Source organism: Dendropsophus ebraccatus, chromosome 10 (assembly GCF_027789765.1).
Source record: "Dendropsophus ebraccatus isolate aDenEbr1 chromosome 10, aDenEbr1.pat, whole genome shotgun sequence".
NCBI lineage: Eukaryota > Metazoa > Chordata > Amphibia > Anura > Hylidae > Dendropsophus > Dendropsophus ebraccatus.
Window position 1 is genome coordinate 75,370,438 of NC_091463.1, and position 24,552 is coordinate 75,394,989.

A 24,552-nucleotide genomic window follows, 5' to 3' on the forward strand; every position below is an offset into this window, starting at 1 on the left:
GGACAGAATCACCACAGAGCAGGACAGCACAGCCTGGAGGAGGGGAGTCTGATTTTAGCCCTATGAGGTACACAGGGAGCTGCTATCAGTATATACAGTAAGTACACTTACTAATACTGTACACTGAACTATTTTACAATAAAGTGGCCAACCCCGTTAACTTTCATAGATTCAAATTATTGTAACATTAGACCTTCTCTTACTCATAGGGAATGATGTGAAATATATAAGAACAAGTAAGAAAAATAAAATGAATGGATGTCAGTACACTGCATTTGCTTCTGGTTTTATTTCATGTGATACATTAATTCACCAATAATCAATCAATCAATCAATAATAATCCATTCATCGTTATTGCCATTGTTATCAGCCACACATCTCCCGTTTATACAGATAGATATTCAGCCGATAACAATGATTTTTTTTTTCCAAACTCAGGACAAAAGTGGTGCCTTTTCTGGAAAAAAGCGCCCATGGTTTTGTAAGCCTGAATAACCCCTTTTATTGTCATGGTGCAGATTAGAGATCCGCACTGCAGGTAAATTTCCATGTGTGTTTTTTTCTGTAGTGTGTGAATAAGATTTCTCACTGCTGCCAGTGTAAAGGCTCTTAGCTCTCCTCCTCTCCTTTTTGTCCTTTACAGACCATAAGAAGGGGTCAGCTCTTCTCTTTTCAAATGAAGGCTACAGGAATACTTTACATGTTGTTCATGAACAGTGTTTTTTTTTTTCTGACAGATGATACGGGCAGCCAAAAAGAAAAACACTCCAGTTTTACAGACCACTGACAACCCCATAGATGCATTTATGGTCCTTCAATAGCTGACAGCCAAGTGATCCTGCCAGTTGTCAGTTAACTCTCCCATCTGGTCCCCATTCTCCCCATACACAGGAAGGCTTAGCCATGTTCTCTATAGGGATGGTTAAGCCGCAGCCAGAGAGTTCATGCTATCTCCACCGACATCATCTGTTGGTGGTCAGTACATTGACAAAAGTGTATAGGGACCTTAAAGGGGTATTCCCATCTCAACTAATATAGTCAAAATTTTAGGAGTTGTCAAGTTATATATTTTTGTAAATACAATCATTTAGCAAACTTGTCTCCTTCTCCTGATATGCTGCTCATTCCCTCCCATTGTTGACAGCTCATTGTCTAGGTTACAGACCACCACTCTGCTCTAAAATCAGAGGTCTGGCTGGTATGTATAATTTTTATATATTTGTGACACAGTATAAATACACTATGGGAGAGATTTATTAAAGAGTGTAAAGTATACACTGGTGTAAACTTCCGACAGCAACCAATCACAGCTCAGCTTTGGTAAAATGAAAAAGGAGCTGTATATATGTTACAGGGAAATGTTAAAATCAGGGATTTCATCAAACCCTGGGAAATGATAAAATAACCACTCTGTTGGGTCATTTCCCTGAGGAAAGTCATGGATTTGATCAAATCCCTGAACCGTTTCAGTGAAATGATCAAATGAACGAGCCTCAAGCGTGGTGCCTGGTATAATGCATATAAGAGCCTCCTGCCCTCCATCCTTGAACCTGGAACCAGGCTTATTCAATTATTCACCTCATCTTGGGCTTCCTGCTCCCCGTCCTCCTGCTGCCATGCCTGCCAGGACGTCGGTGCCATGTTGGGCATCCTTCCCCCCTCCCCAACGTCTGCCGGGACAACGGCACCATCTTGGGCCTCCTGCTCCCCGTCTTCCAGCTGCCATGCCTGCCGAGACGACGGCGCCATCTTGGGCCTCCTGATCCCTGTCCACTTCATGCCTGCCGTAACGCCTGCACCATCTTAAGCCTCTGGCTCCCCATCCCTGCTGCTATGCCTGCTGGGACGCCATCTTGAGCCTCCTGCTCCCTGTCTCCGCTGCCCTGCCTTGTACATGAATGCTGCAGCCCCCCACTGGTTCCTGGCACTTTCCCCTTGCCATCTGGACACCCGACTTGTTCATTTGATCAAATCCTTAATTTTTTTTCAGGGAAATGACTCAACAGAGTCATTTTATCATTTCCTGGGATTTGATCAAATACAACACATACACCACCCAGACTACTGTTTTATAGCAGAGTGGTGGTTGGTACACTAGACAACGAGCTGTCAGAGGGAAAGAGCAGCATATGAGAAGGAGACAAGTTTTCTAAATGAATGTATTTGCAAAAATATTTATCTTAATGAAACCTACAAGTATAGGTTAGCTAGTTGAGATGAAAATATTCCTTTAAGAGTCAGCATTTCCTGAAGGGTTGACATGTCAAAAGAAGTGGTGAGCAGTGGGGATTGGGAGAAGTCGCAATGGCATCAAAAGAGGATTATAGCAGGTGACTATATTGGGGATTTGGGCACCCTGTTTTTGACAGGACCATAAAAAGTTGGGATGATTTTATAGCTGTCGTGTTTTGACTAGCTCATCTTATCATTGTCCTAGGGCTATATCTGAGATTTGTTACTGAGGAGGCTTAAAGGTGAGTTCGTAGCTGACTAAGTAGCCATCACTGTACATGTAAAGCTTACCATCATTAGGATTATAAGACAGACTCTGCACATACTCTTTTGGTTTTTCTAGGGGAATGCTCAGCCACTCTTCCTTCTTAGTTTTTGTATCATACATGTAAAATATCTCTTCTCTTTGTATGCTGATGGGTCTAGTAGCATACAAGACACCACACGCCATGAATGCATTGCTGGCTGCTGGCTTGTACTGGGAAGTGGTCCAGTTCTGGTTTACTTCAAGAGACATGGGATCTAGTTTACTGATGACAATGTTTCCAGCATCTCCTTCAGTTGAATAAATTACCCAAAGCCCTTCTTCATCACTGGCCATGTCAATGTCTTGGTAAGGTGAGGAAGAGTAGGAGAACCGGTTATTATAAGCAGCACCAGGGAGATTGACAGTGACTTCCACCTTATTGACTTGTGGATCATATTTGCATATCTTTCCACTGTTGTAGCAATTATAGTACATTGTCTTATTAAACATAATCATTCCACCCCCTTGTCCATAATTTCCACCTGTGATGCCTCTGTCCAAGGCATGTTTATAGATCAGCAGGTCATTGTATGTATTGTAGGTACGTAAATAGTACAGCTGCCTTCCATCTGTATAAAGTGGAGATACCCACAGAACACTCTGATCAGCTCCGGCCATTGAATCTCTTCCCCATCCTCCATATCTGTAGTTAAATCCCAGATAGTTCAGTTGCACTACAAATGGTTTACTGATGTCCATAATGTGTCCATTTAGACAGGTACCTGTGCAAGAATACAATTACATTAAATTTTAAAGTGATATTGTCACCACCTTTCAATATAAGGAGTTCTCAGCACCCTTCTTAAGCTTATATTTTGGACATGTCATACCTTACTGTTTAAAAAATTTCTTGGTGGTCTCTCCTCTCAAAAATGCATATTAATGTTGGTGGACAGTGCCATATGCCATATGTCGTCATCTGTGCTTATACCCTGTACCCTCAGCAGTGTTATCAGAATGGGCTGACCTAGAGGCATACGCCCAGACCCTCTGTGATGGGCGGATCAGAGGGGGCCGGGCCTAGGCCTCTAGTTCGGCCCATTCCAATGATGCCACAGAAGGGACGGGGCTTAGGCGTTGATAACATCACAGAAAGGAAGGGGATATGTCACAGATGTAGGCACGGATATGGGTGGTGGGAAGTGACAATATTACTTTAATGCATAAAAATAATGGCACATGATGGAAAAAATAAGAAATGAAGGAAGAGGAACTAGGAAGGGAAACGCGACATCGGTTGCACTGTTGCAGTTAAATATGTAGTTAAATAAAGCAACATGTTTGGTGCACCGGGGGTATTCTCCAGAGCCAAGTGCTCTGGTTGCCTCACCCAGGTAGTCACATCTTCTAATGAAGGTTTATTTGACTGCCCTGCTGTTATGTACTGTAGGTAAACCACAGTCTTGGATCCTGTGCAGTTTCGGATCCTGTGTTTTTCTTAGGGAATCTGTGGTTTGTTAGATATATTTGGTCTGTCCCAGTAACACATGAAATACCAACAATACTGTATCAACTTACCATTGTTCATAGGAGGAGCTGGAGGGTGAGTACTAGTTTGGTTCTTTTCACAATCTTCAAGTCGTTTCTTTAGCGCTGCAATTTCCCTTCTGATTACCATAACATTGTTCTTATCATAGACCTCCAGCTGGTTCACCATGATGGAAATGTTACGGATCTATAGCAGAATAAAAATATATGGTGGGATGGTCTACCAGTATCTATCTATCTATCTATCTATCTAGAGTAGGGAAATGAGTGGCACTACTGAAGATACGAATTGGTGCCAGTGAACGTAGTCCAGACCACAAACCTTCAATGTAGATATGCAAGATGATCCACGGCACTCCGGTAAGTGAAACAAATTCCAAATTTATTCAAAGTGAATAGATTACATGATGCAACACAGCAAAACACGACGTTTCGGCGGTACACAAGCCATTTTCAAGTGCACTTGAAAATGGCGGGTGTACCGCCGAAACATCATGTTTTGCTGTGTTGCATCATGTTTTCTATTCACTTTGAATAAATTTGGAATTTGTTTCACTTACCGGAGTGCCGTGGATCATCTTGCATATCTATCTATCTATCTATCTGTGTTGTCCCACCACGGATGTCGCTTATGGTTACACCCTTCTCAAAAGTCTGTACTCTAAGTAAACTGTAGTAATGAAGCAGTACCTACGTTTTTCACAGCGGCAGGTAACCAAAGGGTTATTGTTTATTGTGATCTGTACACCAATGAGGACCTTCTCTTTCTCTCTATCTATCTCAGAGTTCCTTTCTTCTATGCTTTTCTTCTCCACCACTTACAGGGTATATTACATAACCTGTAGGAAGTCATCACATGAGGAGAGCAAGCATACACCCCCACCTAGTCAGTCTTAGCTACTTTTCTGAGCAGAGAAGAAGCAAGACAAGTTGGTCCCATCGTGGTCCATCTGGGCCCTGGTGTTGCCAGGTCCCCACTCCAGAGCTACCCTTGGGGAGCCTTAGTCTAGTTGTTAAGCAGAGCAGACGTATATGGGAGACTTAAACACCCTTCTCTTGAAAGCAGCACTTCCACACACTATGCAGTGTTAGGCTATGTTCACACAACGTAAAACTACGGCCGTAGTTCTCGCCGCAGAACTACAGCCGTAGTTTTGCGTTGTGGAACGATTCCTTATGTGCAATGGGAGCCCATATGGCGCCGGAACAAAACTGACAGGTCAGTTTTCTGCGGCCGGAATTCAGTGAATTCCGACTGCAGAAAGACCTGTCAGTTCACACAGTGAAGCGATCGGCTCTGGCCGCTCGCTTCACTGTGGGCTATGGGAAGCTCTGATGCGGGCGTGCGCTGACGCGCCCGCATCAGAGCTCCACGGCCGGAAAGATCACCCGGCCAGTACTTAAGTACCGGCCGAGATGATCCGGCCAGAGACTGGCCGTTCCGTGACCCGGCCGGGGTCACGGAACGGCCGGTCTCATACAACGTGTGAACATAGCCTTAAGCTTCTCAAGGGAGAGGACCAGTCAGAGAAAAACCCCAACCCACTCAGAGAACGAGTCTAAATTTGCAGGACAGTATCCTGATAACAAGAGGAACTGATCTGGATAGAGCAAAGTTGCTCGAAGCCTACATACTCTATCTAGCAGCACAGGTGTCATCAGGGAACCTTGGCCACTCTGCTTAACCCAGGTAACAGGATCTGGGGCTTGTGTCACCCTCTAGGACGGGTCACCTGACACTTGAGCAAAAGGTGGTGTAAAGACAAGAAGTCAAAACACGGGCATAAGTAAACATCTATTCCACTTCTTCTTCTTCTAATGTTCCGGCAAAGCACACTTCTACCCTGGGTTGGGACTCTTACGGCCTCCTCCTCTCTACTACTCTAAACCTGCAGTACAAACTCCTCTCAACTTCCCACAGCTCTTCTACTCTAAAAGGTCCTATGTACAGTTCCTGTCCTTTCAAGTCTACAGTCTATTATCAGCCCTTGTACAAAGTATTCTCTCAGTAAAGAAGATTTATTTATGCTAACAGGACTCAGTGGTTCTTGTTCGAGCACCTACACAGTAAATACCACATCCTTGGGTCATCTCCTCTTTCTGTGGGTGGTGGTACCGATAGTCCGGGTGGGTCACAACTCCGCTCAAGGGACCCCAAGGGACCCCCTCACAGCCCGGCAGGTCACCAACCACACGGGAAAGGGTATAACTAGCCTCCCTAAACTAAAAACAGGTGTGTCACCATACCTGTGTGCCTAACCAGCACTGGCATCACAACAGTATACCATCTAGCTAAGCTATATTCGACCAACCACCACAGAAGTGGTGTCACACGTTACCATCTGGCAAGTGACCGGTCGAGTATACACTATCTACTATCTATCTGTTCATAGATGTAAAGCTAGTTAGAAAGACCCCAGAGTCTGTCATCTGATTGCTTGAAAGCATTTTCAAGCACAATAACCTAATAAATGAAAGGTTGTGTCTTACCTCCAGATACAGAGCCTCCACCAGAGCATTAGTACCATTCATTGACAACTTCAGCTGCAGGATCAGAGCCTCCATTTCTTTAATTTCCAACTTAACCAGCTCAAAGTCCAGCTCAGTGTATGAGCTACCTCCCATCTCCATCGCCTCCACACGTTTGGTCAAGTTAACCAGCTGTTCCATGTAAATGATCAGGGTACTCTCATAGTGGTGGATCTGTGACAATATTACAAGCCTATTTAATTTTAGTGAAAAATTGCGTAAAAGCTTATAACACTGAGCAAAACACTTTGCCTCAAAAGATAGCAGATCACTCATAATACGTCTTCCATACAGTGTACAATAATAAACACAGATATGTGTCGTACAGTAAATAAAGTCCATACGGAAAAAAGGATGATCTATGTAACACAGGTAAAGATCAGTACAACACACTGTAGGAACCTGCTAGAAAGGGGATAGGCCTTGGCTAGCCCAATCTCTCATCAGTAGGAAGTTAGTGTACACTGTAGAGAAGCATGGTGTGAAGAGCTGTAGCTGGGCATCTACAATACTTAAGGCGCTATTACACGAAGCTATTATCTTCTAGCGATTATCTTATTTTATATCACTGTCAGCAAAGCTGAAGGGAGCTGGAAAAAGGGTTAATGGTGTAAGTGCTTAGGCACATGTTCTCCTGTCTGCCACCAGCTGAGAGTTGGTTTGTTGACCGGTCCCTGCAAAGGTCACCTAAAAGAGATACTTTCCTGTCTTCCCAGGATTCTCTCCACCAACAGAAAACTCGCCACAAGTCTATAAGTAGAAGGGGAGTGGGCCATGTGGAGAGTTCTAGACCTTGACTAGTTTTAGTCAAAGAAAAGTGAGTGTGAGTCTGGCTATCTGGCCAAGACCCACCTGCTAGGTTCCTCAAAATTGTATCCTGAATCCTGATCACCACTATTTCTGCTTGCAAGCCATGTCGAGCTACAGCACTTGGGGTGTGGCTACTGCAACAGGGGATCCAAAACCTATCCACGCTGAAGTTCTATACTGTTCTTTCCTAGCTCTGAAGTGTCAAATAACTTTTGTGTTCATCCAGCGGACTGTGGAAGAAAAATTACTTCAATGTAGCCCGCTGCAACTCGACAGGACCTTAGGCTAAAACCAAAGGCTGGTTCACCCTTTACCCTGCACGTGCCCTTATTCAGGACCTTACTCAGCAACAGACAGATCATCATAGCCGTGAGTACAGGTTCTCTTTAAGTTTATTGCCACAGGCTCCAAAGTGGTTATAGCCCCTACAGTACTAACTGGATAGATCCCCCTTCAGTTAGTCTTTCTAGTTCTTAAGTCTAACACCTACACAAGTCGTCCTTTAGAAGAGACTTTGCAAAATTAAGATTATCTTAAAGACAAACTGCTTACAGCTCCCTAGTGCGCTGAGGATAAAGGTATGTCTGTTACCTTTATCCTCTGTGCCGATCCTCTGCTGTTAGCTGTAAAATCCTATGCTCAGTAAGCTGTTAGGAGCACTGGGAGAAGGGCGATAGCACCCTAGCTGAGGGCGCCCTGTGCCCACTAGGGAACTATTGGCAGGTTAGATTTTTTAACCTGCTAATAGTTCCCCCTAAATTAAACCCAGTATATTAAAACCTATGACCTCTGCATTAACCCCTTAACGATATCGGGCCTGATGACATTTACGCCTGATGTTTCCCCGATCCCTGTGTGTACGATGATGGCCTGCTACGATGTATAGCAGGCCATCTAGGCTTGTCGGTACGGGGGGTGATTACCCCCCCCCCCTGTGCCAACGATTGCTGCTATAAGCTGATCAATTCAGATCAGCCGATAGCAGCTGAAAACAGCTTTCCGGGTCATAGGTGATCAGTTGCTTTAGGTTAAAAAAAAGTTTTGTTTTGTTTTTTCAATTTTTTTTTTTACTTTTTATGCGCCCTAACACCGCTGAGTGCTGATCAGCATTGCACGTACACTACCGTTCAAAAGTTTGGGGTCACATTGAAATGTCCTTATTTTTGAAGGAAAAGCACTGTACTTTTCAATGAAGATAACTTTAAACTAGTCCTAACTTTAACTTAAACAAATACACTCTATACATTGCTAATGTGGTAAATGACTATTCTAGCTGCAAATGTCTGGTTTTTGGTGCAATATCTACATAGGTGTATAGAGGCCCATTTCCAGCAACTATCACTCCAGTGTTCTAATGGTACAATGTGTTTGCTCGTTGGCTCAGAAGGCTAATTGATAATTAGAAAACCCTTGTGCAATCATGTTCACACATCTGAAAACAGTCTAGCTCGCTACAGAAGCTACAAAACTGACCTTCCTTTGAGCAGATTGTGTTTCTGGAGCATCACATTTGTGGGGTCAATTAAACGCTCAAAATGGCCAGAAAAAGAGAACTTTCATCTGAAACTCGACAGTCTATTCTTGTTCTTAGAAATGAAGGCTACTCCATGCGAGAAATTGCTAAGAAATTGAAGATTTCCTACAACGGTGTGTAATACTCCCTTCAGAGGACAGCACAAACAGGCTCTAACCAGAGTAGAAAAAGAAGTGGGAGGCCACGTTGCACAACTAAGCAAGAAGATAAGCACATTAGAGTCTCTAGTTTGAAAAACAGACGCCTCACAGGTCCCCAACTGGCATCTTCATTAAATAGTACCCGCAAAACACCAGTGTCAACATCTACAGTGAAGAGGCGGCTGCGGGATTTTGTCCTTTAGGGCAGAGTGGCAAAGAAAAAACCATATCTAAGACTGGCCAATAAAAGAAAAAGATTAAGATGGGCAAAAGAACACAGACATTGGACAGAGGAAGACTGGAAAAAAGTGTTGTGGACGGATGAATCCAAGTTTGAGGTGTTTGGATCACAAAGAACGTTTGTGAGACGCAGAACAAATGAAAAGATGCTGGAAGAATGCCTGACGCTATCTGTTAAGCATGGTGGAGGTAATGTGATGGTCTGGGGTTGCTTTGGTGCTGGTAAGGTGGGAGATTTGTACAGGGTAAAAGGGATTCTGAATAAGGAAGGCTATCACTCAATTTTGCAACGCCATGCCATACCCAGTGGACAGCGCTTGATTGGAGCCAATTTCATCCTACAACAGGACAATGACCCTAAACACACCTCCAAATTGTGCAAGAGCTATTTACAGCAGAAGCAGCAGCTGGTATTCTATCATAGGTAATGGAGTGGCCAGCGCAGTCACCAGATCTGAACCAATCCAACTTGTGGGAGCTGCTTCTAGAAGTGTGGGGTGCAATGTCTCCAGCTTACCTCAACAGATTAATAGCTAGAATGCCAAAGGTGTGCAATGCTGGAATTGCTGCAGAAGGTGGATTCTTTGACGAAAGCAAAGTGTGATGTAAAAACAATGTTATTTCAAATACAAATCATTATTTCTTACCTTGTCAATGTCTTGACTCTATTTTCTATTCATTTCACAACGTATAATGGTGAATAAGTGTGACTTTTCATGGAAAACACAAAATAGTTTGGGTGACCCCAAACTGTTGAACGGTAGTGTAAGTGCGCCGCTGATCAGCAACACCTCCTTTTTGGCATAGGGGCTTTTTTCCCCCCCTACAGTATATCCTACCGCCACTGTCTGCTGATATAAGTGCGGCATTTATTAGCAACTCCTTTCTTGGCGTAGGTATATTTTTTCTTACTGTAAAAAAAAACTTAAAAAACACTACACTACATGAAATAAAGTTTTACACTACACCACTGCACATTTACATACCCCATATACTAATCCCCATATAGAAATGGCCCCAGGGTGTTTTCGGCGTCGGAGGCATGCGCTATTATTGCCTCCAACACCGAAACAGCCAGTGAGGATGAATGGGGGGATCCTTTTTTCCTCATTCATCCTCCTCCTCATCATCCAGTGACGTGTCTGGAGGTAGCGTAGCGTATGCTGCCCCCCAGACACGTCTTTTCCGCCAGTACCAGAGATCGCGGTATGGCGTGAAATTCTACAAACATTGTGAGAGTACCTCAGGGTACACTTACAGATTTGTACGTGCACACTGCGGAATGGTGAAGGATAACCCTTTGTGCATTCCGCAACTGGCACCCGCTGGCGGACTGATAGAGGCGCGTGTCTCCGGCTGTGTCTCCGCCTGTGACTTCATTCTATGCACAGGAGGATTCCGTCGTCCGTCCAAAGAATGAACACGTTCATTCTTTGGACAGAGGGGGGGAATCCGGCCGTGCATAAAATGGAGTCTGACACGGCGGAGACACACGCACACTCATCAGTCCACCAGCGGGTGCCAGCTGCGAAATGCAATGGGTTATCCTTCGCCATTCCGCAGTGTGCACATACCTTTAGAGTGTATGAAGGAGGGGACACCCGAATCCGGCCCCCATATGCCCCCCCATCCTTCGAGTTAGTGGGAAGACCATTCGGGAACTGATCTTCCCACTGCTGGATAAAGGTTACCACTCTTCCGGTCCCTCGCTGCCCGAGCTACTGTAGCTTGCGGCACGATCTGAAAATATCAGAAACAGTAATAATAGCCCTAATATTTAGCAGCCATTGAGCGGACCCAGCGCTTCTGGATATGAAGGACCCCGTATCGTACCAGGGCAACATTTTCCAGGTGACGTCCCCCACACGGGAAAACATGAGACCCCAGAAGAAGTGCAGAGTGTGGCGTAACAGGGGGATCAGGAAGGACACCATTTTCCAGTGTGACACCTGTTCTGATCACCCTGGCCGCTGCATACATTTCTAAATTCTGTCCCTTATTCCTATTTCAGTGGTCATGTTAATCCAGGGATTATTCTGATTGCCAATACGGAGTCGGGAAGGAATTTTTTCCCAGTGATGAGGCTACTGTTGTCCGCCTCACGAGGGTTTTTTGCCTTCCTCTGGATCAACACAGGTTGAATTTGATGGACACCTGTCCTTTTCAACCATATAAACTAATAATTGGCCTAATACCCCCAAATAAATTAAAATTGTCCCTTTTCCCCAGCTAAATAGGTATGGCCGCCATTCCCATTAGAGGATGCCATGATGCAATTACAAACCCTCTGTGCTGCCAGGACATTAGAAACCCCCCACAAGTGACCCCATTCTGGAAACTACACCCCATAATAAATTTAACAAGGGGTGCAGCGGGAATATGGCCCCCTGGTGACGCGCACCTTTGTGCCGTGAAAATGAAAAAAATTGTATTTTTTATTTTCACGGCACATGTTCTACATATGTGCCCGTCACCAGTGGGGTCCATATGCTCACTGCACCCCTTGTTAGATTCTGTATGGGGTGTAGTTTCCAGAATGGGGTCACTTGTGGGGGGTTTCTACTGTCCTGGCAGCACAGGAGCTTTGTAATTGCGACATGGCCTCCATCCTCCATTCCAGCCTCTAAATGGCGCTCTGTCCCTTTAGTGGCTTGCCCTGTGCCCATATGGCACATTATGTCAACATGTGGGGTATTTTCGTACTCAGGGCAAATTACCCTACACATTTTGCATCAAAAATCAAGGTTAGACCAACATTTAGTGTAAAAAATGCTTAATTTTTACACTAAATCATTGATCTTGTCTTGATTTTTTCATTTTCACAAGGGGTTAAAAGATAAAAAAAAAAAAACACAAAATGTGAAGAGCAATTTCCCCTGAGTATGAAAATACCCCACATGTGTACATAAAGTGCCATACAGGTGCAGGGTAAGCCTCCAAAGGGAAGGAGCGCCATTTGGTTTTTGGAGGCTGGATTTGGCTGGAATGGATTTCGAGGGCCTTGTTGCATTTAAAAGGTCCCTGTGTTGCCAAGACAGTTGAAACCCCCGAAAAGTGACCCCATTATGGCAACTACACCCCTCAGGAAATGTAATAATGGGTGTACTGAGCACATGGACCCCACTGGTGATGGGCACAAATGTGGAGCAATGTGGCGTGAAAATGAAATGTTAAATTTTTTATACTATAATGTTGGTTTAGCCTAAATTCTGCTACACAATATATTGTGTAGTAACTTCTGTTACTACACAATATCCCGGGTGTTTACCCTGTGCTCCACCATCTAGCCGAGTACTTTCCTGCTGGAAGATGGAAAAGGCAGCATGCTGGGAATTGAAGTGTATAGCTGAGCGATCGATTTCCCTGTTCTAACCACCAGAGGGAGTCTGAACACTCAGATGTTATTTTCAAGTGACAAAGCTCATTTAGGGTTTTGCTCTGCATAGAGTGTATGGTAAAGGAGAGAGATGAAAGTAATTTCTGTACACAATCCTGTCTGTGGAAATTCTCTAATCTATTTTGCTAATGGATACCTAACGCATACTTGTTACCCCCCCAAAAAAAAATCCCACCTGACATGTCAACAAGCAAGAAGAGACTTATGTTACTGACGGTCCTATAGACATATTGTGAGGCTGTCCATTTCACCTGACAAAGAGGGGGAGAAAATGTGTGGACTTATCCTGTCTTGTTCTCCTGATAGGCTGGGGGGGGTCTGACTTTTGATTTGTCTCTAAGACATTTAACATAGGGGGAAAACGCAATGTGAACTGTGCCTTTTAATAATGTAATATAATAACGTAGATGGACTACAGTGCATTAAAAAAAACATGGAATTGTTTGGGTCTGAGTACGTGTGATGTATAAGTAGCCAATGCTGTGTAACCACGTGTTTCAAAATCACCATTATTTGTTATTGCACTATTGTTGCTTTACCTTAGTGATTTGCTGCTCAACGGTGATAGTCAAGTTCTGGTTGGATATCTCCAGCTTCTCAAAGCGATCTGCAGGAAAGGTAGAGTCTGGAAGGACAACCGAGCAGTGACAGACCCCCAGCTCATCCAGAGACCCAGGGAAGTTTTGAATCTGTTGAGAGAAAACAATATTTCAATACAGGATACCTATAATTTTGCCAAAATTTGCACAATTAAAAGAAATTTCATTCATGTAAGTTTAGATATGTGTTAAATCGATAGGTATACTTCTACTCTGCTTGAAATTTTCCCTGAGCTCTACTCAGACTTATGGCCAGTAAATTTAGCGTGTTCTGTGCTCAAGGTAATTGTGCAGGTACAGTAACAGTACCTTCTTAGCCCATTAGCAGAAGCCTGGCTGCAATACACAGATTTAAAGGGGTTATCCAATGCTACAAAAATATGGCTACTTTTTCCCCTCTTGTCTCCAGTTCAGCTGTGGTTTGCAATTAAGCTCCATTTACTTCAATGGAACAGAGTTCCAAACCCCACCCAATCTGGACACAAGAGAGGGGAAAAAGTGGCCATATTTTTGTAGCACTGGATAACCCCTTTAAAGGACAACTCCGGACGAAATATATATTTTTATTATGTTATTACATAAGCAAAGTTACACAAATTCCTAATGTATACTATTTATGGGATATGTACATATGGTACTATTTCCCTCAATTTAGTAGATCAGGCAGGATTAAATTTCTCAAAAAAAAAAAAGTGATGTCACAACCGGACTGGTCTAGCAGGGGGCGCAGTATATGCAGAAATTACATGTTAAAATGATAACATCAATTCTTACATGTAATGTCTACATATACTGCGCCCCCTGCTGGACCTTTCAGGTAAAGACCGGGTTGTGATGTCTGTCGCAGCAGAAAGGTAGCTGCTGCAAATGTGGGCTACAGCCATTTCACTTGAGAATCCCGCTTACTCTAGCCACTCGGGGGAGCATGAGCGGTAAGACGTAACGCCGCTGCTGCTCCTAACCCTCCCGTCCTCCCCCCCCCTCCCCGCGCTCTGGCTTACGGTGTGGGCCGGGGTGCCGCTCCTGCCCTGGGTGCGAGGTTGGGTCGGCCGGGCCCTGGACTTTGGCCGGCGGCGGGGCACGGCGGTTGTGGATGGGGATGGCCGGGGGGCTGGGCCCGGTGGAGCCGGCGGGGGGGGAGCCGGCTATCGGCACGCCGAGTCACGTGACACGCGCGGTGCTGCTGGGAGGAGAAGGCTCGGCAAGTGGCTTGCAGAGCTGCCACCGGAGATCCTGGGAGGGAGCCGCTCGGACGGGCAGGGACTTCGCCGCCTGAGGTCTTCAGGTCAGATATGGCTATGGCAGAAGCATAGTGGCTCCCAGCTTTGCAGAGGGAGTCTCGGCTTGTTTGCGGTACCTGGGGGGCCCGGTTGGGATCGATTGCTTATGCCTTCAGGACCGCCCAAGCCCGCCATATAAAACAGCTGACTGCACTCTTCATGAGGTGCAGAGTTCCCGGGCTCACTTACTCACATACTCAGTGTCTGCAGGATAAGGTAAAGGACTGCTCTGGGATGGCAACTAAGGAGGCATCAATAAGGGATAAATTAGCCTGTCTCTGTTTTTTTGCATTGTGAGTCACAGTATGTTAAGAAGGCTATCCCTTGCTATCTGACTTACAGCTGGGAACGGCCCCACATGTCCCTCTCTAAAGTGCTCCTTGGGAACCCAGTGTGAGTCAAGAACCCAGGAAGCGGCTACATTTTAAATACGCAACTTGAACTGTGAGTAAAATATGAGCCATATAGAGGAAGATGGGAACAGACTGATGGTGGCGGCCTGAGTGCTCTCTTAATGATTGTTTTACCTGCCCGCCATATAAAGGAAAAAGGCTATAAATTGGTGGCGGTGATTTGATCATGCTCTGCATATTTGATTCACTTAAGAGTAGAAAATGCTGATAAACTGCCATAAGTTTAACTGCAACAAGTTTGAGCTGCAGCAAGTTTCTGATCGCTTTGGGCTTTAATTGAACTGAGATGAATATCTTATGCTCCCCTTCCCCCTTTCTCCTTTTTGTTCCCCCTTCTCTCTTCAGCTGCGGGCTGCTGAATCCTCCCCACAGTAAAAAGTTATAAATTGCTGCGGGAGAAGGGTGGATATAAGTCTGTTACTGAAAGGAAGGAAGATTTAGCAAGCACTGCATGAACTATCACAGCATCTGAATAAGTCATCACTGCCTCCGGGTTGCAAGGATTGTACTCTTTGTGATCTTTTTTTTGTTTGTTATCTTCCTGGTTTTGCTTATGTAAAGTGTTTTAAGTGCCCCATCTATACATGTATATTTAATGTCCGTGCTCCTTTATGTAACTTGCTATCGGGTGTATATACATATAATATGCCAGCTAAGGTAGCTAAGGACAGGAACGATGGTAACAGAATGGAGAAATTCCTTAAAACAACTCCGGTCGCCAAAAAGGGCGGGTCCAAGGATAGACTGTCTCTTGCCCCAATGGAGGGTTCACCCTGTGCCAGCTTTTTGGCCGGTGGTGGGCCGTCCGGCAGGGAGGAGACAGAGATAGGTAGCTCCACTTCACAGCTGGAGTTACTCGATATCTTGAAAGAGGTTCAAAATTGTACCAAAGCTATTTCCACACTCTCTACGCACACTGCCCAGATCTCAACCGACATTATGTTAATTAGAGATGATCTGAATAAAGTCAGGGATAGGGTAGTGCTTATGGAAAAAGAGATACCTGTTATAGATGAGACTACCCAATCCATCAAAAAAGATCTGGAGTTTCTGAAGAAAGAAAATACTGAGATCAGGGGCAAGTTGCAAGAGTTAGAGGATAGATCCAGGAGGAACAATCTTAGGATAGTGGGTCTCCCGGAGGGCACAGAAGGCGACTGCCCAGTAGAATTTTGTTTTAAATGGCTGAAAGACATAATGGCCGGATTTGAACTGTCAGCTCTGTTCGGTATTGAGAGGGCACACCGAGTCCCTTTGAGAGAGCCCCCCCCAGGGTTCCCTTCCACGTACGCTAATATTGAAAGTGTTTGGATCAGGGGATAGGGATCTTATATTAAAGCAAGCCCGAGGGATGAGGGATTTGATGTATAATGGTAGTAAGGTTTCAATTTTTCCCGACTTTTCAAGGTTGACTCAGATGCAACGGGCCAGCTTTGGTGGAGTTAAGAGGAGATTGCATCAGGCTGAAATCGGTTTCTCTCTTCTCTTTCCTGCCAGACTGAGGATTCTTTATAAGAATAAAGCTTTTTTTTTTACTAATCCGCAGGAGGCCTCGGCCTGGCTTGAGAGGGAAGGGTTATAGTTTAAGATAGAGGTCTGTGGGGCTTGTGATGCATTTTTCTTTATGTGAGTGGGGGGGGGGGTGGGGAGGGGGGGAGGTGGGAGGTAGCGGTTATATGCAAGGTATGTGGTCACTGTATTGGATTCAGGGACCAAGTGGGGGAGGGGGGGGAGTAAAGGGGGTTGGGGTGGAGGGAGGGGGAGGGGGGGAGGGTCCGGCCAGGAAAGGTGGAAGGGGTCTCCCTTTTTTTTTTTTTTTTTTTTCTCTCTCTCCCTTCTTTATCTTTTTCTCTTTCTTCTCTCTTCTCTCTCCCTTTCTTTGAGTATATAGATGGTGCAAGTTATTACGTGGAATGTTAGAGGTCTGAATGATCGTCTCAAAAGAACAAATGTCTTTATGGGTCTCTCTAAATACCTACCTGTAATAATTGGGCTATTGGAAACTCATCTCACTAAAGCAACTGTGGTATGTATTAGTAAAAGGTGGGCGTCTCGGACGTTTCACTCTTTTGGTTCAGTTTATTCAGCAGGAGTGTCGGTTATGATACATGACAAGATAGACTTTGTATTAAAACGGGCCTACTCTGACTCAAGGGGGCGGTTTGTTTTCTTATGGGGAGATCTGGATGGGGTTAGCACAGTGCTGGCTTTTGTCTATATCCCCCCGCCTTTTTCCACAGACATCTTGGTGGAATTATTACAGTTTGTGAGAGGGAAGGAGTATTACAATCTTTTTGTCAACGGGGACTTTAACTGCACGATGGAGCCCCGGGACCGGAGGTCTCGTAGTGACAACCGCCGAGGGACAGGTTCCCCTTTGTGGAAATTCTGTGCTGAGACTGGGTTGTGCGATGCATGGAGGGTCTTGCACCCTTTTGCTAACATTTTTTCATGTTTTAGTGCGTCGCACAACTCAGCCTCGCGAATAGATCTCCTCCTGTGTAATCAGGCTGGACTTAGGAGTGTCTCTAAGGTTAGTTACGCTCCCAGGGCATTATCAGACCACTCGCCGTTGATATGGGTAATTAAGAGCAAAGAGGAGAGTAGGGCTGGTAGATTCTTTAGACTAAACCCCCACTGGCTCCAGTTGTTGGAAAATAAGGAGGGGGTAGCAAAAGAAATTACCCAGTTTCTGGAACACAATCTGGGATCGGCATCTATCCAATGCGTCTGGGATACCCTAAAGGCCTTTATAAGGGGCATTTATATTAAGGAGATTTCTGTTATAAAAAAAGGCTTTCGGAAAGAAGAGGAAGATTTGATACGGAATATTGACATAGCTAGGTTAGCCTATTCAGAGGCAGGAGGAGCAGACACCCTAGCTCAGTTAAAATCTGCGGAGGAGAACTATGCTATTTATTTGGAACGGAAGGCACATAATAGGCTGTTATTTTATGACCAGAGGTCATATGCCGAAGGGAATAGACCGGGTAAAACTCTTGCTAATGTCATCCGCAGTCAGAGGGAATCCCAAGATATTAAAGTAATTAGAGGTATGGATGGGATATTGCATCACTCACAAGATCAGATTGGGTTGGAATTTAGGAATTTCTTCGCTTCCCTTTATACCTCCTCTAATCCTGACTTAGGGAATCTGCATTCAGATTTCCTCGGTCAGATTAATCTCCCTAAGATATCCATGACTCAAAAAAAAACTTATGGACTCCCCTATTATGTTGGGCGAGCTAGAAGAAGCTCTCTGTTCAATCAAGGGCAATTCGGCCCCTGGTCCAGATGGACTGCCCTATGAGGTATACAGATGTCACTCTAATATTCTTTTACCACTTCTGCTGCGGGTTCTTAATGAATCCTGGATAGAGGGGTCCTTGCCAACATCCATGGAAGAAGCCAATATTATTCTGATTAAAAAGAAGGGGAAAGAAAACACTGAGATGGAAGCCTTCCGCCCCATCTCATTGTTGAATACCGACTATAAAATATTTGCTAAGGTACTGGCAATGAGATTAGGGAAAGTAATGGAAACCATTATTGCAGATGATCAAAGCGGCTTTATGCCGGGTAGGAGTGTTCACCATAATATTAAAAGAGCCTTCCTGAATATGCAAATTAAGGGAGAGGGCACTAGAGCGTTGTTGGGGCTTGACGCGACCAAAGCTTTTGATCGCGTGGAGTGGTCATATTTATGGAGGGTCATAGAAGAGTTTGGTATTGGTAACACTTTTCTAGATATGGTTAAATTGTTATATAGGAACCCCAGAGCCTCGGTTAGCGTTAATGGTATCCCCTCCCCTTCTTTTATAATTTCTAGAGGAACTAGACAAGGTTGCCCCCTTTCACCATTATTGTTTTGTTTATATATAGAACCCGTGGCAGAGTGGATTAGGCAGCATTGTTTATTTAAAGGTTTTGGAGTAAGGGGAAGCGAAGAAAAAATTCTCTTATACGCCGATGACCTGCTCCTGTTTGTCTCCAACCCCGAGATCTGCTTACCGTCAGTGATTACTGACTTTCAGAGGTTGGGGACGTTTACGGGGCTGGAGATAAATTGGACCAAGTCTTCGGTGCTGCCTCTGGAAGGGGCCGTTATAGGGGGAATAGGCAATTTAAAAATTCTTGAGGAGGGGGAAGGACTTGAGTATCTTGGGGTGGTTTTGACACCCTCTCCGGAGCAGTATGTGGAATATAATCTGAAACCTGCTTTGAAGAGGGTTCAAGACAAGATAGGTGTATGGGGAAGGCTGCCGCTATCTATGTCATCGAGACTTTCATTAATAAAGATGGTGGTTCTTCCCCAGATCGGCTTCTTCTTGGCCGCCGCGCCCTCCTGGATCAAGGATAAATGGTTCCGGGGGATCGAGCGGACCTTGAATGGGCTGATCTGGGGAAGAAAGAGGGTAAGACTGAAGTACTTACATTTTTGTCCCCCCATGAAAAAGGGAGGATTTGGGCTTCCAGACTTTAGATTATATTATTTATCCTACCAGTTGGGTCTTTTGTTGTCATATAAGGATGTCCACTGGTGGAATGGAGGTAATAAGGAAGACATACTTACCCTGTTGGAATCTGGTGGGATTCGGATGGATGCCTCGAACAAAGACTGGTTCGGTAAACAATGTAGTAAAGTGTGGAAGGAAATAAAAAGGATATGTAAGGTTAGGGGGAGTTTAGAATTCACTGAACTATGGGGGAATACGTATTTGACAGAATTCACTAAGATTACCTCGCAAGGGTATTGGAAAAAATTACACTATGTTAAAGTAAAGGATTTTTTTGTAGATGGGGTATTAAAAGATATAGGTTCACTGTTTTTAGAGGGAGGGAATGAATGGGGACATAGATTTAGATATTTGCAACTAAAAAATGCACATGATAAAACACCCGATAAAAATTTATTTTTTGTTCACTATAATGATGGAATTCATGACATAATGGGAATAAGCGGGGTTAAACGTATAGTTTCCAAGATATATAAGGTTTTATTAACACAAAAATACTGTTTAATTAAAGAGGGTTATAAGAAGTATTGGGAGAGGGATCTAGGACCACTGACCACTGAAGAATGGGAAAGTATTGTTAGTAGTGTAGCTAAGGTATCCATGAATTTAGAACACAATCTTACACAATTCAAAATTATTCATAGAATCCATTACACCCCTGTTTTTATGGAAAGGATTGGTATTAGGGGCAATTCCTGCTGCAGTAAGTGTGAGATGGAGGGTGCAGGGTTGCTGCATTTATTATGGACATGTCCAGTCATAGTGGAATTCTGGTCTGAGGTTAATGAAGAGTTAAATAATAGAGGTATCTATGAAGGAAACATCCCAATATTGCTGGGACTCCTCGGGGAGGTTGGGGGTCGGGGGGAGTACAGTGGCCTGGTTGGCTCTCTGCTGTTCCTGGCCAGGCTGACTATCCTTAGGAATTGGATTAATGATAAAAAACCCACCAGAGATGAATGGTTAAATTTGGTTACTAGGGCTAAGATGTTTGAAGTATGGAAGAAAAAGGCAAAACTTGTGAAGAAGTGGGAGGCATGGTAGAGCGGAGAATTTTCTAAATTTCCTTAATTTTCCTTTTTTTTTTTTTTTTTTAATTAATCTCTTCCTGCTTTTCTGGCCGGGGTGCGGGTGGGGGAGGGAGGGTTTGTGTGGTCTCTTGGGGACAGAATTGTTAAGTATTCAATAATGTACATTGTTTATGAGCCAAAGGGTCATGTTGACCGATGGAATGTATGGCAATTTCTGTATGTTGGATATTTTTATATTTTATAAATGAAAAAGAAATAAAGAATTAAAAAAAAAAAGAGAATCCCGCTTACTCTGCCTGGGGAAGGCTCTGAGATAATATAGAGCTGATACGCAGTGTTTGGAATAATTTTTTAACTTATTTTCTAAGTCTGCCTTATGTGATCACATATAGCTGTTTGCAATACATCTCTAGTGGTTCATTGATATATACCTGCACTTAGCTCAGTTGAAAGGTACCCTGTTCCAGATGGTCCTAGCTGGTTGAAACATATACATGTGCTATGAGATTGTGTGAGATGATTCATTGTCATTGCAGCCTGGGGCGTTCTAAGGAGTCACACGCTCTGTAAATCATGGATCGTGAAGCTGCGGGCAGGTATCAGGAACCTCTGGCATTAAGTATCATTAGGATCCAGAGAGCTCAGATCCTGTTCACATTTTCCAGTCACTGTCACATACATGAGCACTGTAGTGTCAACACAGTAGCAGGAATATTTGAACAGTTTGGGGGCTCCCATCATATAAATTATGCATGGGAGTTCCTGATGCCGGCCCTCAGCTTCCCTCTCGATAGCATCAGTGATTTGCGGAGTGTGTGAATGCCCCCTAAAGGTCTCTGTCACATTTGTGACAAATCTGCCTCTGCTATGGCCGGCTGTACCAGCAGATAAACGGATTTAAAGCATTGCAATAGCAAAACATTGTATTGAATCAACAATCAAATGCTACTTGTAGTAGCTATCTAGAGGAACTTAAAAATGTAAATTAAAAAAAAAATAAACAGGGGAGAGATCTGGTGTACTGAGCCAGCCGGAGCTCAGCGTAGGAATGACGCTGATCCCGGCTTAGCAATCCATGTAGATGCTCTGCAGCAGACCATTAAAAAAGAGCACCGATCTGATGGATCGGTGCTCTATTATATACACAGCATTGATCTCAATGGGAGATCAGTGCTGTGTATATAGAAGTCCCCCAGGGGGCTTCTAATTACTGTGAGTGAAATTTTTTTTAAAAAAGTGTTTTTAATAATAAAAAAAATCAATAATACTAAAAGTTTAAATCACCCCCTTTTCCCATTTTATAAATAAAAATAAATAAATAAACATATTTGACATCGGCGCGTGTGTAATCGCCCGAAATAATAAATGATCACATTCCTGATTTCGCACGGTACACGGTGTAAGCGCAAAAAAGTGCGAAATTGCGCATTTTTGGTCGCATCAAATTCAGAAAAATTGTGATAAAAAGCGATCAAAAAGTTGCATATATGCAAGTAAGGTACTGATAGAAAGTACATATCATGGCGCAAAAAATGACACCTCACACAGCCCCATAGACCAAAGGATAAAAGCGCTATAAGCCTGGGAATAAAGCGATTTTAAGGAACATTAATTTTTTTTTTAAAGGTTTAGATTTTTTATAAGCCATTATATAATATAAAAGTGATACAAGTTACATATTGTTGTAATCGTAACAACCTGAGGAATATGGATAACAAGTCAGTTTTACCATATGGCGCATGGCGTAAACACAAAACCAACCCAAATAAAAAATATTGCATTTTATTTTCAATTTCACTGTGCATATAATTTTATTCCTGGTTTCGCAATATATTTTATGCAAAAATTAAGTCGCCATTGCAAAGTACAATTAGTTGCACAAAAAATAAGTTCTCATGTGGGTCTGTAGGTGAAAAAATGCAAGTGCTATGGCCTTTTAAACCTGAGGAGGAAAAAACGAAAATGCAAAAACAAAAATATGCCCAGGAGGGAAGGGGTTAAGAGCATTGCTTTGGTTTAAAAGCTCCCTGTACTGGATGGGAAGGCGAGTGGGGGAGGGGCATGGTCTGTATAGCGGGGTTTACAGCCCTGTACTCTGACCCAGGAAGTCTCCCTAACCTTCTAAATCATGGCAGATCCACTTCAGGCTGGGGCTTGTATCAGAGGACAGGACTGTGGAGGTTATCTCTTCATAGCTTTAATCCTTCTCTCCCCAGACAGAGAGTGCTGCATGTGCTGCATATGTCCTTCTCATTAATCCCTGCCCTCTCTATCAGCCCTTGTGTTTGCCATCCTCTCCATTCCTGCTATAATCTGCCTGCACTTACACTCAGCCACTCACACTACTGTATAGAAAAGTTTCTGTTACTGTCCTCCTGCACAGCTCTCTGATTCTCACTTCCTGATTGGTCCATGTTGAACCCACCCCCCCCTTCCCCATTGCTGTCACGTGACGATACAGACCTCTGATGTACTACGCTACTGCATTATGGGGATCTGCAGTTTAATCTTGGATCTACAAACTGCTGCAGTTTTTTTTTTTTCTTTTAGGTTTATGCACTTACTTTACATTATACTCCACATGCTGACTGCTTTACTGTGCAGTAACTTATAATATCACATATTCAGCTGTTTGTTTCATTTGTTTTACATGTCATTCAGAATTACATGTGTCTTTTTTCAACCGTATTAACTATGTAACTATGTAACTATGTAAATAAATATTTTGGGGGTATGAAACCAATTGCCTGCATATCAGTGATTTTTTATGGGAAAATTTGCTTTGGTTTAAGAGTGGATTTGGAGTACAAGCGCGGTCCCGGAACGAATTATGCTTGTAGTCCAAGGCACCACAGTGTATATATATATATATATATATATACATATATATATCGAAAATGCGGCATGCAGAATTTAAATATTTATTTACAGGCAATGTTATAGTAAATGATGTACAGTAAATGAGGGGAAAAAGCTAAATACCAGAATCAGAATCATGTATGATATTTGGTCACATTATACAGTATATTAGAAAAATATAATATCAAAAATTTATCAAAAAACATTAGTGATCAAAGATTTCAAAGATATTACAGTAGTTTTACCCTAACTTATTATAATTATTATTTTTTTATTTCAACCACCCCCCCCCCCCCAAAAAAAAAAAAAAAATTGCCATAGATTTCACGATAAAACGAGGTATGTAAAAATTAATTACAATTGGTTCCACAAAAAACAAGCCATATGGCTCCATAGATGCAAAAATAAGAGTTATGGGTTTTTAAAGGCAAGGAAATAAAAATAAAAATGAAAAATGGTAAAAATTGGCAGAGGAGTGAAAGGGAAAGGGTTTTATTACTAGTAAATGAAAATGGGGAATTTATTTCTATCACAAATTCTAAAAAAGAAATTTACCTAGGAATTTATGGCATAGAAACATGGGAGACAGTTCAGTAGAACTTACCAAGCTGGCGGCATGATTCTGGTAGATGCTAAGGAGCAGAATGAAAAAAGTGAACATGGTGACCCTCATGTCTTCTATGCTACTAACTCGTGTTAGCGCAACATATATACCTATGTGTACACGCCACCTCCCACAGTACAACTTGTTATCACCTTATTTTACGTCTAATAAAAAAAAAAAAAATCTGTAACATATCTGTAAAATATAATTGTGTTGTAAATCATGGGGAAAATGATATATTACATGAGATATGGCACAATGACAAGCAGATGCGTAGGTATTACTAATGACTGGTCTCATGACTGGGTATTGTCAGGTCTCTGCGATCCCCTACCTTGAATTAAGATACTGACTCCAGCATGGGTTTATGGGTTTAATTCAGCCACAGTGGCCATTTTTATTAAACAATGTACAACATATACAAAAATATATATACAAACATATTAATCATGACCGTACCCCACTGAGGTCCCCAATATGCACAAAGTCAATTAAAGCTATACGACAGCGTTGGTCCGTGAAAATCCAAAATAACCAAGGTGGTCACATGATCCATACACCCACAGGTTGT

At 43.3% G+C, this 24,552-nt stretch overlaps 1 protein-coding gene across 1 annotated transcript; it reads right to left on the reverse strand.

The window, feature by feature from the left end:
- Positions 1-813: 813 nt before the first annotated feature.
- Positions 814-24,066, reverse strand: LOC138766066 (olfactomedin-4-like). Its single transcript, XM_069943395.1, has 5 exons — positions 23,982-24,066; positions 13,218-13,367; positions 6,519-6,731; positions 4,059-4,215; positions 814-3,262 (listed from the first exon to the last, which is right to left on the reverse strand). Exons 1-5 carry the CDS (start codon positions 24,048-24,050, stop codon positions 2,457-2,459), a joined length of 1,395 nt encoding a protein of 464 aa, XP_069799496.1. The 5' UTR covers positions 24,051-24,066; the 3' UTR covers positions 814-2,456.
- Positions 24,067-24,552: the final 486 nt, after the last annotated feature.